The sequence below is a fragment of the Malania oleifera genome, chromosome 10 (assembly GCF_029873635.1).
Source record: "Malania oleifera isolate guangnan ecotype guangnan chromosome 10, ASM2987363v1, whole genome shotgun sequence".
Classification (NCBI taxonomy): domain Eukaryota; kingdom Viridiplantae; phylum Streptophyta; class Magnoliopsida; order Santalales; family Ximeniaceae; genus Malania; species Malania oleifera.
In genome coordinates this window covers 5,669,597-5,685,628 of record NC_080426.1, presented here as the reverse complement: position 1 = coordinate 5,685,628, position 16,032 = coordinate 5,669,597, and the positions used below count along the sequence as shown (strand labels likewise).

At 36.6% G+C, this 16,032-nt stretch overlaps 1 protein-coding gene across 1 annotated transcript in view; it reads right to left on the bottom strand.

Annotated features, from left to right (window-relative positions):
• Positions 1 to 1,836: 1,836 nt before the first annotated feature.
• The window catches only part of LOC131167014 (uncharacterized), a 30,765-nt gene continuing 16,569 nt past the window's right edge, over positions 1,837 to 16,032 (bottom strand). The window contains exons 6-10 of the mRNA XM_058125735.1: positions 12,682 to 12,798; positions 12,442 to 12,585; positions 11,428 to 11,529; positions 11,167 to 11,235; positions 1,837 to 2,352 (exon numbers count right to left, since the gene is read on the bottom strand). Coding sequence (XP_057981718.1) covers positions 2,122 to 2,352; positions 11,167 to 11,235; positions 11,428 to 11,529; positions 12,442 to 12,585; positions 12,682 to 12,798 — 663 coding nt within the window. The 3' untranslated portion in view covers positions 1,837 to 2,121. The remainder of the gene's footprint in view (positions 2,353 to 11,166; positions 11,236 to 11,427; positions 11,530 to 12,441; positions 12,586 to 12,681; positions 12,799 to 16,032) is intronic.

Genomic DNA, 16,032 nt, shown 5'->3' with positions numbered 1-16,032 from the left:
TGGAAACCTCCAGGTGGTAGCCCGGGAGTGGAGGACCACAAATTTGCTTTTTGCTCTTGTATATTTGAAATTTTTTTTTACTTGTTTTTTATTCTTTTGTATTATGCTGATGTATGTACCTAATTTGTACATCCCTTTCATTTATTATCTTATGTGCTCCCTGCAATTTCCTTTTTGAATGTCCAAATTCCATGCATGTTCATGTGCACCCACGTATACATTCCCAAGTTACAAAATCACCAATTTTGACTAAAGGACACTTGGTAATAAAATGACTTTAAACCCTAACCACAGCATCCGGCGCTTAAAGGATCCACTTAAAAATTTTCAAATCCCTATATCTAAAACTCAATTTTTAAACCAAACATGACTTAATTTTGAAATTTATCATGGAAACTAAATTTTAAAAACACCATCCAATGAGGTGGTTATTTGTGGGACCTCTAATTTTGCAACTAGCATGATTACCAACTCAAAAATGAATGAAATAAAATACTCAACTTAAGGACCTCGACTAAAAGTGAAAATTTAAAATTCATTCGGATCATCGGGACTTATTTTGAAAAGATGAAATTGAATTTTAAAGTCGAAAGGGTTTATTTTAAGCATCCATGCTTTTGGTTTATTTTGCGATCCTTGAATAAGGAAAGAGATTAATCTTGCAACTCAAGAGATTTTTATAAAAGCTCAGTATAGAGAGGACTCAAAACTTTCCTAGAATACCAGGACTCGACCTAAAATAGTAGGACTATTTTGAAATGATCTTGATTTCGAGAATGTGACTCTAATTTTGAAAATGACTTAAGAGTGAAACAACCGGAACTCTAATCAGTTTTAAAGTCAATTTTACTACACTAGGTCTTTTCAAAAAGGCTTGGTAAAAATTAGGGTGTCTACAATTATGATAGAAATATCTCCAACGACCACGACCCTATCTTCCAGCTCGATGAAAAGGACGACCTCGTGGACCTGTAGCTGAACTGAAATTCACAAAGAAATCAAGAGAAAGAGGTGTGAATTTGGAAATATGAGAGAGACAGTTTTCTTGAATGAGAAGAAGTTGATACAATTCATGGGTGGTCAAAGGATCAGCTCTCGTTGTAATGGATGTTACGAAGGATTCATAAGAGGGGCCTAGGCCATTTAAGAGATAGGAAACAAGACCTGTTGCAACAAGGGAGTCGGCAAGAAGCCGAACTTTTCCAAAATAATCAAAGATGACTTGGTCACCACGAGAGAGGTTGGTGAGTTGAAATATGATCTGAAACTCTTTTGCTTGTGAGTGAGGAGAACATGGTGGAGAGGGAACACCATAGATCATGAGATGCGGAAGAAGAGAGCACATGGTCGACAATTGATTCAAAGAGACAGGAGAACAAAACACTAAGGACCAACTAATCGGTGTCTCTAGGCTAAGAAGGTAGGGTCAGGTTTGGGTGGCTGCTCTACAATTACAGGGAGAAATTGAGGTTGAGGAAGCGAGCCATCAACATAAGAGAAAAGGTCCCGACCCTTTAGGTAAGCTGTGATTTGAAACTTCCTGAGGAGATAGTTCTTTGTGGTGAGTTTGGTAGTAACAATGTGAGAGAATGAAGAAGCAATGGAAGGGAGGAAGAGGATTGCTCTGATACCATGCTCACAGCAATGGAAAACTTATGTATTCTATGTATTTTATTTATGAAGGTTGTCTCTATACATACATTTCATGAGGAATCAAAGAATAAAAAATAGTTACAATTTAACATGAGAGAACATATTTGGTTACAACTTATTCTATTCTATGGCTGGACCGGTATAACTGTTGATACTCCAGAAAAAAAAAGTTTGCACTAGGTGTGAATAATAATATATAAACAGCGGGAGACTTTATTACAAAACTTCAACACATTTCATCCAAATTCCAAACATATGGGATACAATTACTCTCCCCATTACCACATTTTCTTATGGGTAAAAACAATGTCCTTTTTCTTTCGCCTCTTTTGGCAAAGTCTCTCTCCTGATCTAACCATGGTTTTGTGAGGTGGGGCAATTTCAATCTTCAAGCACAAAAAAGCAAATTGCCAGGAAATCCTCTAGCATCTATTTCTTGTTTGATATTTTGCTTGGATATTCTTTTAACTATTGTTTTGTACCATTCACCAAATTCACCGCCAGATCTACTGTTTGGGCCAATTCAACGGCCGCTCCAACATAGGTATGGGGAGTTAGCTTCAAAAGATTGGTCTTTGCTGCTTCTGGTAATTCCAAGCCTTCGATGAATTCTCTTATACTCTCTCTGGTAACTGCTCGACCTCTTGTCAGCTCCTTCAACTTCTCGTAAGGCTCTGGAACACCATACCTCCGCATCACCTGTAAAGTACAAATATTGATGTGACTACAGCACAGAGATTTCTAAAAATATATGGAAGAGGTGTACCACAAAGGCATTGAAAGCATCAAACAATTACAAGGAGAAAAAATGCAAGCTTTACTACTGTGAATTACAAGGTCATAAACAACATGACTTCAATGCAAGAACTATTATTGACCTCATGCACATGCTAAAATACAGCACCGTAAAAAGTGAGTTCTCATTCTAATCCCTAATTCCATCTGCTGGACAAGCAAAGATAGTAAATCAGACTCAAAATTAACAACAGCATCTCTCCAAGTCTTCTGCAGTGTTCAAATTTTATACACAATCATTATAAATCATACTATTGGGGTGCTTTTGGAAGTCTGATGTGAAGAAAATGAAATTTATTTGATTTTGGACAGTAGTTGAAGAGATTTTTTTATGAGTACATCACCAAAACCAATGTTTTAAAGGCAGAGTCCTAAGACAAGGCATAAGCTTTAAGTTGTTTTTTTTTTAGAAAAATAAAATTCATTAACCTATAGAAGAGCTAATTATAAAGAGAGGAGGTTAGGGAATCCTCCAACACAAAAAAACACAAAAAATTAACAAAAGAAAAACAATTACAACAAAACCCCTTTCCAATCCTTTGGAAGATCTGATAATAACATTCCTTGAAAGAATCTCAAAGAATGACACCCAACAGAAGCCCTCCCCTATCCCGAAGGAAAATGCACAGAATTCATATTGCCGTTGAAGATCCTTGAATGCCTTTCGATCCACAAAGTACAAAAAATGCCAAAAACTACACATCTCCATAAAATTCTTCCCCTCTTAGTCCTAAAACCTGTGTACTATACCATTAAGAAATTATGAACGCATAAGAGCCTCCCCAAAAACTGAGAAAAGAGAATCCCAAAGCTGCCTAGCCACCTTACAATGTAGAAAAAACGGTCTCTTCTCTCGCTAGCTTCCAAACACATCACACAAATATTAGGACATACGGCCTTGCAAGATCTCCTCAATTGCAACAAATCATTAGTACTAAGCCTATTGAGAGTCAAAGTCCACATAAAAGCCCTAATACAAGGAACCTTGGCCTTCCAAAAGAAGTAATTCAAGGAAAAACAAGAAGGATTAGGCCTTTTCAATTACTGGGCAAGAAAAGACTTCGAGGAAAACAGACCAAAAGAATCCCTAAGCCAAATTCTCAAATCACCATGCATTTGAGGAACAAAAGAATCTAGCATATGCAATTACGAAAGTCATATCCTCAACCCCTCTCTCATTGAGGTTTCTAAAGAAATAAAAAACCCAAGAAAGAGATCCCCCTCAAAGGAATAAAAAGCATTACTTGAAGCATCATGTAAAAGGAACAATCCAGGATTCTAGAAAGATGAGGGAACAAAGATCCCAAAGATACCTCACCCACCCAATCATCTTCCCAGAAACGAATATGATTTCCCTTCCCTACACGATAACAAGAGGGAAAAAATACCTCAGCTATCTGAGAAATAAATTTCTGAGGACTAGCATAGAAAGAATACCATTACCCCTAGTATCCCATCCATTCCTAAGCAATCCATCCTTACTTTTAAAGATCATGCGCCATAAAGAGTCAACCTCCAAGTAGAACCTCCAAAACCGTTTACCCACTAAGGAGATATTTTAGACACCAAATTCCCAAGACCCAAAACCCCCTCAAACTTATGTCTTTTCACCTTCTCCCAACTAATTAGATGATCTCTCTTCTCAACCCCAACACTTGACCACAATATCTCTCATAATTCTCTCAAAAGCCATAGCCAGCCCAGCTGGAACTCTTAAGGAGGGAAACAAAATAAATGGGAATGGGAGAGCAGAGTAATAGGACCTCCTAAAGATAAATAGGTCCTCTTCCACCCTTCCAACCTTCTACCCACCCTCTCCACTACAAGAAGAGTTCAGGTTGCCACCTAGAGGTAGACACAAGCAAAAGACCAATCCAAAGTACTACAATGCGCTAAATTAGCAAGAGTCTAAAACTCCTCACTCAAATTAATACCCACAACCCCACTCTTGGACATATTGATCTTTAATCCTGAAATTTTCTCAAAAACTTTAAGCAAAGTTAAAACCTTTCAGAACTTCACCACATTGTCCAAAAGAAACAAAAGGGTATCATCCATAAACTGAAGGTGAAAAACAATAATCTCCTCCCCACCAACCTTTAGCCCCTAAATCACATCAAGACCTTGAGCATGTCTTAGCATACGACTCAGAGCATCTACAATAAGAGTAAAGAGGAAAGGCATAGAGGATCCCTTTGTCTCAACCCATGCGAAACCCTAAACCAATTCCTAGGTTGACCATTCACTATAACTAACATGGCATACGCTGATGCATAAATGATATGAACCCACAAGCTCCGATTGCACACAATGATCTGCACATGCCAAGCGGACCCATCACAAGAGCTACAGCCAAGAAGGTCAAGGAGGCTATGCAAGGACTAATCGAGAAGTTACTTGAGCAAGAGTCAATGAGGACCATGGACACTAAAGAAAAAGACTTTCTTGAAGAGCCTAAGATGCTAAATTGTCTAAAAGCGTGTGAAGCTGGAACCTTAAGCCAATAAGGGCTGTTTGGGGAATTTTTATGGATTAAATAGTGGGTCAATTGTGTCGATTAAGCATGACATGTGACTCGCACATGTTTCATTAAATGACATGACACATGGCATGTGACTTGCACATGTTTCATTAAATGACATGGCATGCTTAAGGTTATGTGGGATTATTTTATTGGTCAGATTGATGTCATAGCTTATTTTAATTGGCCGAACTGATGTCATGGGTTTTTTTTATTTTCTATAAGTAGTCAACTCTCTATTGTATTAAAGGATGATTATTTTTGCTGAATACAATTACAAAGTAAGGTTTATTTCTCTTCAAGTTCTTCATTGAACTTTCACCGAACTTATCAAAGGTGCTACCTTTGTGGCGTTCATCCATTAATTTGATATTCTTGTTTTGTGCTTCACGTCAAGCAATAGGTCAAGGATCCACTGTCATGTTGAATCTTATTTTGGGTTTGGGGTTTTGATAAATCTGATTTGGGGTCTCCAGACATTCATTCTTGCGGTTCCGTATCATTTGGTATCAGAGCTTTGGTTCAAATCAGATTTATCAAAACCCCAAACCCAAAATAAGATTCAACATGGCAGTAGATCCTTGACCTATTGCTTAACGTGAAACACAAACCAAGAATATCAAATTAATGGATGAACGCCACAAAGGTAGCACCTTTGATAAGTTCGGTGAAAGTTCAATGAAGAACTTGAAGAGAAATAAACCTCACTTGTAATTGTATTTAGCAAAAATAATCATCCTTTAATACAATAGAGAGTTGACTACTTATAGAAAATAAAAGAAACCCATGATATCAGTTCGGCCAATAAAAATAAGCTATGACATCAATCTGGCCAATAAAATAATCTCATATAACCTTAAGCATGTCATGTCATTTAATGAAACATGTGCAAGTCACATGCCATATGTCATGTCATTTAATGAAACATGTGCGAGTCACATGTCATGCTTAATCGACACAATTGACCCACTTTTTAATCCATAAAAATTCCCCAAACAGCCCTTATTGGCTTAAGGTTCCAGCTTCACACCCCTTTAGACAATTTAGCATCTTAGGCTCTTCAAGAAAGTCTTTTTCTTTAGTGTCCATGGCCCTCATTGACTCTTGTTCAAGCAACTTCTCGATTAGTCCTTGCATAGCCTCCTTGACCTTCTTGGCTGTAGCTCTTGTGATGGGTCCACTTGGCATGTGCAGATCATCGTGTGCAATCGGAGCTTGTGGGTTCATATGGATTCAAGAATAGGTATTCCTTTCTAAAAGATGGGAGGAGTATGACCCTTGTACCATTGACTCCTAAGCAAGTGTATGAAGATCAAGTGAGATTGAAAAGAGCAAATGATGAGAAAAACAAAAAAAGAAACAAAAGGAGAGGCAGAGAGCATTGAAATTAGAAAAAAAAAAAGTGGTAAAAATGAGAGAAAAACAACGAGAGAGGAAAAATGTGAGTTTGTATGCCAAAGAAAAAGAGTATATGAAAGTTTTTTATGCACAAAGACATCTAGTTGTACTCATGCACAAGGAAGCATATTTGAGCACTAACGAACTCACCTCTTCCTTGCCTAGTGCTGTTGTTTCTTTACTACAGGAATACAAGGATGTCTTTCCTGTGGACATGCCCAGTGGTTTGCCACCAATTAGAGGAATTGAGCATCAGATTGACTTCATCCCCAGGGCTACGATTCCCAACCGTCCAACCTATAGGAGCAGCCCCGAGGAGACTAGGGAACTTCAAAGACAAGTTGAGGAGCTGCTTGCCAAGGGGCATGTGAGGGAGAGCATGAGTCCGTGTGCGGTACCCATGCTACTGGTACCGAAGAAAGATGGATCATGGAGGATGTGCATCGACTGTAGAGTCATCAATAAAATCACTGTAAAGTATCGTCATCCTATCCCTAGATCAGATGACATGTTAGATAAACTGCATGGCTCTTGCATCTTTTTTAAAATTGATTTAAAAAGTGGCTACCATCAAATAAGAATGAAACCGGGTGATGAATGGAAAACTGCATTTAAGACAAAGTACGGTTTGTATGAATGGATGGTTATGCCCTTTGGTCTGACCAATGTACCTAGTACTTTCATGCGCTTGATGAATCATGTGTTGCGTGCATTTATAGGCAGATTTGTTGTTGTCTACTTTGACGACATCCTAGTGTATAGCAAGAATCTTGATGATCACTTGGATCATTTGAAAGGAGTACTAAATGTTCTTTAAAAAGAAAAATTGTTTGCTAACCTAAAGAAATGTAATTTTTGCATGGAAAAGGTTATTTTCTTGGGTTATATGCTGAGTGCTAAAGGCGTAGAAGTGGATGAGAAAAAAGTGAAAGCAATAAAAGATTGGCCAACACCTAAATCTGTGACCGATGTACGTAGTTTTCATGGGTTGGCTAGTTTTTATTGGCGGTTTGTGAGAGATTTTAGCACCATTGCTGCACCTTTAACTGAAGTAATAAAAAAGAACGTGGGGTTTAAATGGCGTAATGCACAAGAACATTCCTTTCAAATGCTTAAAGATAAGTTATGTTCTGCTCCATTGGTGCTTTTACCTAATTTCACTAAAACTTTTGAGATTGAATGTGATGCTTCTGGGATTGGTATTGGAGTTGTTTTGATGCAGGATAAGCGTCCCATTGCAAATCTTAGTGAAAAGCTCAATGGGGCAGCATTGAACTACTCCACATATGATAAAGAATTGTATGCCTTGGTGAGGGCATTGGAGACGTGGCAACACTACTTGTGACCTAAAGAATTCGTGATCCACTCTAATCATGAATCATTAAAGCATTTGAAGGGGCAAGGTAAGCTAAATCGCCGCCACGCCAAATGGGTAGAGTTCATCGAAACCTTCCCATATATCATTCAGTACAAGCAGGGGAAAGAAAATGTCGTGGCTGATGCGCTTTCTCGCAAGTATGCCTTAATTACTACACTTAACACTAAGCTATTGGGTTTTGAGTACATAAAGGATTTATATGTTAAAGATTCTGATTTTGCTAATGTGTATAAGGCATGTGATAAAGTTGCGTTTCATAAATTCTATAGGAATGATGGATATTTATTTAGGGAGAATAAACTTTGTGTGCCTAACTGCTCCTTAAGAGAATTGCTTGTGCAAGAGTCACATAGCGGGGGTTTGATGGGACATTTTGGGGTACAAAAGACTTTAAATATTCTGCATGAACACTTCTTTTGGCCACATATGCGTAGAGATGTAGAGAGAGTGTGTTCTAGATGCATTTCATGTAAACAAGCTAAGTCTAAGGTCTTACCTCATGGCCTTTATACTCCTTTGCCTGTACCTAGTGAACCTTGGGTAGACATTTCAATGGATTTCATATTAGGTTTGCCTAGGTCCAAAGGGGGTATGGACTCTATATTTGTGGTGGTTGATAGATTTTCTAAAATGGCACATTTTATTCCTTGCCATAAAACTGATAATGCCACAAATATAGCCAATTTATTTTTTAGGGACATTGTGCGATTGCATGGCATTCCTAGGACAATTGTGAGCGATAAGGATGTTAAATTCCTGAGCTACTTTTGGAAGGTTTTGTGGGGAAAGTTAGGAACTAAGCTATTGTTTTCTACTACTTGTCATCCTCAAACCGATGGTCATACCGAAGTAGTTAATCGGACTTTAGCAACCTTATTGCGTGCGGTCATTCAAGGGAATATAAAATCATGGGAAGAATGCATACCACTTGTTGAGTTTGCTTATAATAGAACTGTGCATGCTTCTACTAATTTTTCTCCATTCGAAATTGTTTATGGTTTTAATCCTTTGACTCCATTGGATTTGATGCCGCTACCTGTGAATGAGATAGCTAGCTTAGACGGACGACACAAGGCTGACTTGGTGAAGAGGATCCATGAACAAGCACGGAAGCACATCGAAAGGAAGAACCAACAATATTCATCTCAAGCTAATAAGGGGCGCAAGTTCGTTACTTTTGAACAGGGAGATTGGGTATGGGTGCATATGAGAAAAGAAAGGTTTCCTACTAAAAGGAAAACAAAGCTACACCCGAGGGGTGATGGACCTTTTCAAGTGGTAGAAAAGATCAATGATAATGCATACAAGTTGGATCTACCGGGTGAGTATAAGGTCAATGCAACTTTCAACGTTTCTAATTTATCCTTGTTTGATGTAGGTGATGATTCGAGGACGAATCTTTTTGAAGAGAGGGGGAATGATATGAACCCACAAGCTCCAATTGCACACGATGATCTGCACATGCCAAGCGGACCCATCACAAGAGCTACAGCCAAGAAGGTCAAGGAGGCTATGCAAGGACTAATCGAGAAGTTGTTTGAGCAAGAGTCAATGAGGGCCATGGACACTAAAGAAAAAGACTTTCTTGAAGAGCCTAAGATGCTAAATTGTCTAAAGGGGTGTGAAGCTGGAACCTTAAGCCAATAAGGGCTGTTTGGGGAATTTTTATGGATTAAATAGTGGGTCAATTGTGTCGATTAAGCATGACATGTGACTCGCACATGTTTCATTAAATGACATGACACATGGCATGTGACATGCACATGTTTCATTAAATGACATGGCATGCTTAAGGTTATGTGAGATTATTTTATTGGCCAGATTGATGTCATAGCTTATTTTTATTGGCCGAACTGATGTCAACTCTCTATTGTATTAAAGGATGATTATTTTTGTTGAATACAATTACAAGTGAGGTTTGTTTCTCTTCAAGTTCTTCATTGAACTTTCACCGAACTTATCAAAAATGCTACCTTTGTGGCGTTCATCCATTAATTTGATATTCTTGGTTTGTGCTTCACGTCAAGCAATAGGTCAAGGATCCACTGCCATGTTTAATCTTATTTTGGGTTTGGGGTTTTGATAAATCTGATTTGGGGTCTCCGAACATTCATTCTTAGGGTTCCGTATCAATAAACCTTTTGAGAATTGTATTTTTAGATGAAAATAAATTACATACATTTTAAGGAAAAACAAAAATTAAGAAATTACAAATAAAATGCAAAAAAAAATCAAATAGAACTTGCAACTATTTGTTGGCCACTCAAAAAATAGTAACCTGAATTCATTATGTAAATAATGCCTAGGGGTGTAAATAAGTTAAGCTTGCAAGCTACTCGGACTCGATTCGACTCGACTCCTAACTTAACTTGACTCAATTCTACTCGAGTTCAAGTTACTCAAGTATTTTTAACGAGCCAAGTTTGAGCTCAATAATAGCACTCGAGTCAAGTTTTGAGCCTAATCGAGCTTTTATATTTTATTATTTTTATATTATATATGTCATACAATATATATTTTATAAATATATTTAACAATATATGTACATTATGTATATTTACATATGTATTTAATATTAATTTATAATCGAGTTGAGTTTGAGTTTAATGAACTTGTAGTCGAGTCGAGTTCAAGTTTAACAATTATATAATCAATAAAGTTCAAGTTGAATTTCAAGCTTAGAATTTTCAATTCGAGTTGGGTTTGAATATTTTACTATGTTGACTCGATTTGACTCGAATACACCCCTATCCATGGGATAATTACAGCATTATGAAGTTCAAATTATTGTCAAGAACTAATATGCAACCCTCAATTATTTTGGAAACATTGGTCGCTGAGGTACAAGAGTTTTAGAGAATAGAGATCAACACATATTAGGGCATCCCTTGCAGATAAACACGTTAAAATTATCTAACCAAATCTAACTTGAAATTTGCACACCCAAAATGCATAAGCTTCAACTGAAAAAATGCAAAAGGTGTGCCTTTTGTGCAATTCTTAAGCCTCAATTTGGCCTTTTGGGATTTCATATTTTGGACTAAACCTCGAGGTGTTTGGTGTTTTAGGCATGCATCATCTTGAAGTGAGCCTTGATTAAGCCTTCTAATATTGACCAAAGTCATTTCTATAATATGACATGAATTTTTTAAATTGAAGTGACTTTTTTCTAATGAGTGCACATAAAAAGCACAAAAAATAAGTTGTGAAAAGAGCACACAAATAAATGACTCAAATTTCCATGCAAACTTGAAGATCCTCTCATGTCTCTCTGGTTAAAAGGAACCACAATTGCCATTGGGCACAATTCACAGCATCCCATTTAACAAAATGATGCATGATAATAGGAGGATCAATTCAGCAGTCAGTGTCTTAAGTTTTAGAAAGAATATAAAAATAAAAAAGAATGGGAAGTGCATACTGTCTGGATTGGTTCAGCAAGAACCTCCCACGTCTGGTTCAAGTCCTCCCTCAAGCAAGCTTCATTAACCTATAACACAAAATGAATATGATAATTTGCCCAATTGAAGCATCAACATAAATGAAAAAAAAAAAAAATCCTTCAATAATCACCTAATACTACTGCATGTCTTCTTCACAAATATAAGACAAAGTTAGCTGAACTCATGCAGAAAGTATCACCCTTCATGAGAAAAGCAAAACATAATCTGATATTACTCACCTGAAGCTTTGCAATCCCCTGTAATGCACTTTTGTAGGCAAGAAGAGAATGCCCTAATCCTTCACCCATGTTTCTCAAAACTGTTGAATCTGTCAAATCACGCTGCAAATAACAGAGAACAGTAAGAAAGCTATTAAATTGAAGCTCACAATTATTCTACTCCTAATTTCCATAATGCACATAAAGGTGCATAAAATTTTGGCAGTTGCTCAAAGAGTTAAAGCTGTTTATTTATTGGCATTAATTTAGATGAGGAAGAATTGGATGTTCTTTAGGAACAGTGGGCTACTGGAAAAAAAAAATCATTTAAAAATATTTTTTACAAATTTTGATTGTCATGTACAATTGTCAGATGGTTTGAGCACGTGCAACATAGGCCAAAGAGTGCACTAGTGAGAGGGAGTGAACTAGTTATTGTGAGGGGGTAGTTGGAGGGGTAGGGTAGACCTAAAATAATTTGAAATTAGAAAGTAACGATTTAGCAGCCTTAAATTTTTAAGGGAAAATTGTCCATGATCGTGTAAATTGGCGGAAAATAATTCATATCACTGACCCCATTTAGTAGGACTTAAGGCTTGGTTTGTTGTTGTTATGGACAATAAGATTATTCCTAAAAAGTGATTCTGAAATATAATAATTGAGTAAAATAATTATAATAATTTTTATTTTTATTTTCATATTTTAATTATACTCATTTGTATTTTTATTATTTTAATCATATTTTTATTTTTTATTTATTCAAGAACAATTTGTTCAATCAAGTTTTTAATTTGTTTTTGTTTCAGAAATATTAGCTAAACAGGTTGCCCATTTTCAGATTTTAGTTTTTGTTCCTCATTTTTGGTCTTCATTTCTATAATTTTTTACAATGATACCAAATGCCTCTACTGCTAGGTGACATTTAATGGTGCTCTTGTTGTTGAGATGCCCTAGAAACAAGAAGCAGAATCTTACAATGAAGACAAGGCTGTAGAAAATAAGTAGCTGTACAAAGGAATGTACGCTAGGTAGTACCTGCCAACGTGAAATAGGCAGCTTCATGCTAAGATGAGACAAACCTCCATTAGCCTTTCCAAGATTCCCTTCACTATTCTCAAAATCAATAGGATTCACTTTGTGAGGCATAGTGGAAGATCCAATCTCACCAGCCTTAGTTATCTGTCCGTCATATTTTGAAAAATGTCATAATTCTTTTTTTTCCATTTAAAAGAAAAACTTGGTCTACAAGTTCTCTTCCTACATCAGAATGCTCACCTGCTTGAAGTAACCCAAAGATATATACCCCCATAGATCTCTATCAAAATCAATCAATATATTGTTGAACTGGATAATTACATGGAAAAGTTTTGCCATATAGTCGTGAGTTTCAATCTGCAAAACAGACACATGGTTAAAAAAGTGGCTCAAAAGAATAAGTACACATAAGCATATACTTTCATGCCCAAGAAGATTCCATTGTTCACTATTCAAAAGGCTCCCATTATCACACATTCAATTGGAAATTTGAAGTAACTCTGGAGACCTTAACAATCTGTCACATATATTGTTGAATCCAAAACCACTGGTAGAAGGAAGTCTTACATCACAATTAATAATTAACAGTTAAAACCACATTTCAGGGAATTTCATTTGAAATAATAATTTAAACCCTGTAATCTGCCTAATGCTCGTATTAATGCTCATATTGATTGGTCTCTAGACTAATCCTAAGCCAAGGAACCAGTAGTCTCGGACTGCATTTACCAGAATTTGGATCGAGAGTTTAATTATGTGAGGGAAAGCTATTAGCACCCTCTACACGCCCGTTCTACGAACGGTACCTAATTAATTATGAATTATCCCTAAATTGAATCTAATGGTCTTTAACTAACTCCTTTAAAAAGCATATACATATTCAAAATTAAAAAAAATGTGAAATATGGTACGATTTAGAAATGTCTAATAGGACCTCCAAATGAGGGAATCTTATTACATAAACTCCATTCAAAACTAATATAGGAGAAAACTGAAATACTCATTTACTCTTTGTTTAATCATTGGAACGCACACACATACAAATAAAATATGTACAGACAATGTTTAAACAAATTCATCAAATTTGATCAAAAAGAGTCTTTAAAACATTCCCAGATTTTTTTATAAAAAAAAATAGAATTTTTTGAAAAAATTATCAGCATTTTTCTACAATTTTCTGGGATTTTTAAAAACTTTTTCCTTCATTTTTAATATTTTTATTTTCCCATTTTTTGTTATCCGAGTCCAAATAAATCAAATAATTTTTATTTATTCTTTTTCTGATTTTTTTATATTTTTTCCTTAATTTTTTTTTACTATTTTTCTTAAATTTTAAAATTTTAAAATTAAATTTAAAATTAAATAAATGAACCAGCGGTTCAAAAAAATCAAGCTGGTTCAATTGGTCTGAACCGGGTTTGACCCAGTTGGGAAGAGTGGCCACATGCCAGCCAGCGATGGCAACAAGTGATACTTCTTATTATTTTTTTTATTTTTCATTTATTATATATATATATATTTGAATTTTTTGCAATAGGGTGATGTCAGCATGATGTCACCTAACACGTGGCAGCGCACAGTTCGCCCAGAGAGTTTAACACGGATCACTGAGGTGACAACGATTCGGCCATTTAGAGAAAACACATATTGTATGGTCAGGATTGTGCCACGTCGCCTTCCGGATACGAGGCCTTGGTATGCCCTGGTTTATATATAAAACCCTTTTTTTTCTCTCCCTTTTCTTTTCCTTCTCCGTTCTCTCTCTTTCCTGCGCTCCGTTCTTTTCTTTTGGAGGAGATATTTTGGAAGGATATATTTTGAGATATTTATATATAAATATCTTAGAAGAGATATTTATTTATATTACTTAAAAGCTAAGTTAGGATTTATTTTATAAACTCTCATTCTCTCTCTCTCATTTTTTTTTTCTCCCTCTCTCTAGAACTCGAACCAACCCTCTCTCTCTCTAGCATTTCGCGCCGTCCGTTGTCGGAATCCACAATGCGTCGCTACCACGTGGATCAGGAGGAAAATCTCTACGTTTATTGTGGAACGGATCTTCGTTTGTGTAATTTCGGGATTTTCCCTAAAATTGAGGTAAGGGTCTAAATTCGGTTTCGATTCGGTAGATCGGTAGTATAGAAAATTATATTGAAATATTGTTCTTCGATTTTTAGGTTTTGGGGACCCCGAGCCGCTGTTTTGGATCAATTCGTTCGTGTTTCGGTTTCAAGTTTAAGGTAAGGGGATTTGTTTACATTAGTTTATTTTGAAAAGTAAACCGATAAAATTGTAATCTATACTATTATGTACATTATGATTGTTCGTTTGCAAAATTTTACCAGATAAGATAAAAATGTCGGTTTAATTATTTTTACGATTTTGGTAGATTTAGGGATTTTGCATATGATCTCTAAACGTTTTAAAAACTTGCGTAGTTGCTTTAAACGACTAGTAGGAGATGCTTGAACCCTCATTTTTCATTTAAATGACTTTTTGAACCGATTACTCCTTAAAGCAGTTTTTGACGAAACGAACATGATATATGCTATTAAATGGACTTATAATGCATTGTGTTAGGGAGTGACAATGTAATGGGGGAAAAGGGGAGAGAGATGCAACTATAATTGTATTCTCCAGGGATTTGGAATGAATAAATGATTATCTATGTGATCGTTTGTATGATTATTCTCTTGTTGTTGAATAATATAAGTAGTCCCTTTGATTGTGGTGTTTTGTTGCCTTGGATTGTGATGTCTCTGATTGTTATAGTCTTATTCGGTGTATAAGAATATATTGCTCGTATGATATCCTATTGTTCCGTGGTTTTCTTGAGTATTGAGACTCACCAGGTGCTCGTGATTACAGGCTTGAACGTGTGAGACTTGGCTGACTTGTCGAGGGAGAGCTCTCAACGAGTGCCACAGGGCCCTTACTTGAGTCCCATTTTGGGGGTCCGTGACAGTTGGTATCAGAGCACAGTTTGTGCGAGCACCATGAGTGGTAATACGAGAAACAAGTCAGGAAAAGTGAAGCGCATTGAGGCGCTTGAGACACAACTTGTAACCCTGGAGAGAACGTGCAGTGAACTCCAAGGGTTGGTGGCAACATTGATAAAAGAGAAAAGCGCGCCAACAGAGCTTGAGGCCGCTGAAGAAAACCCTAGAGAAACTCTCTATGGGGTATCAAAAGTTGTAGAGAGACTTGAGGAACTTGAAAAATTCATTCCACGTGTGAAATCCCTGGAGAAACGGCCAAGAGAGCTTGAGGCCTTCCAGAAGAGTATCGAGCAGTTGGAAGCCTTTGAGAGTAGGCTGGAACCATGGTTCGAAATCGCGGTCGCGGGTAACGTCGCGAAACGGTCGCGGGTGTCGCGGGTCGTTGGAGACGCGGGTGTTACGTAACGGGAAGCGAGCGTAACGGTCGTGAATTTTTTTCACGCATGCACAACCATGCCAAAATTAAAAAATAAGCATGAAATCCATTAATACATGATTTTTAATGAATTTTGAAGGCTTTCATTCAACCTACAAATGCTTTTTAATAGGCATTATGATTTTTATATTAATTTTAGTGCGCTGTTTACAAAAA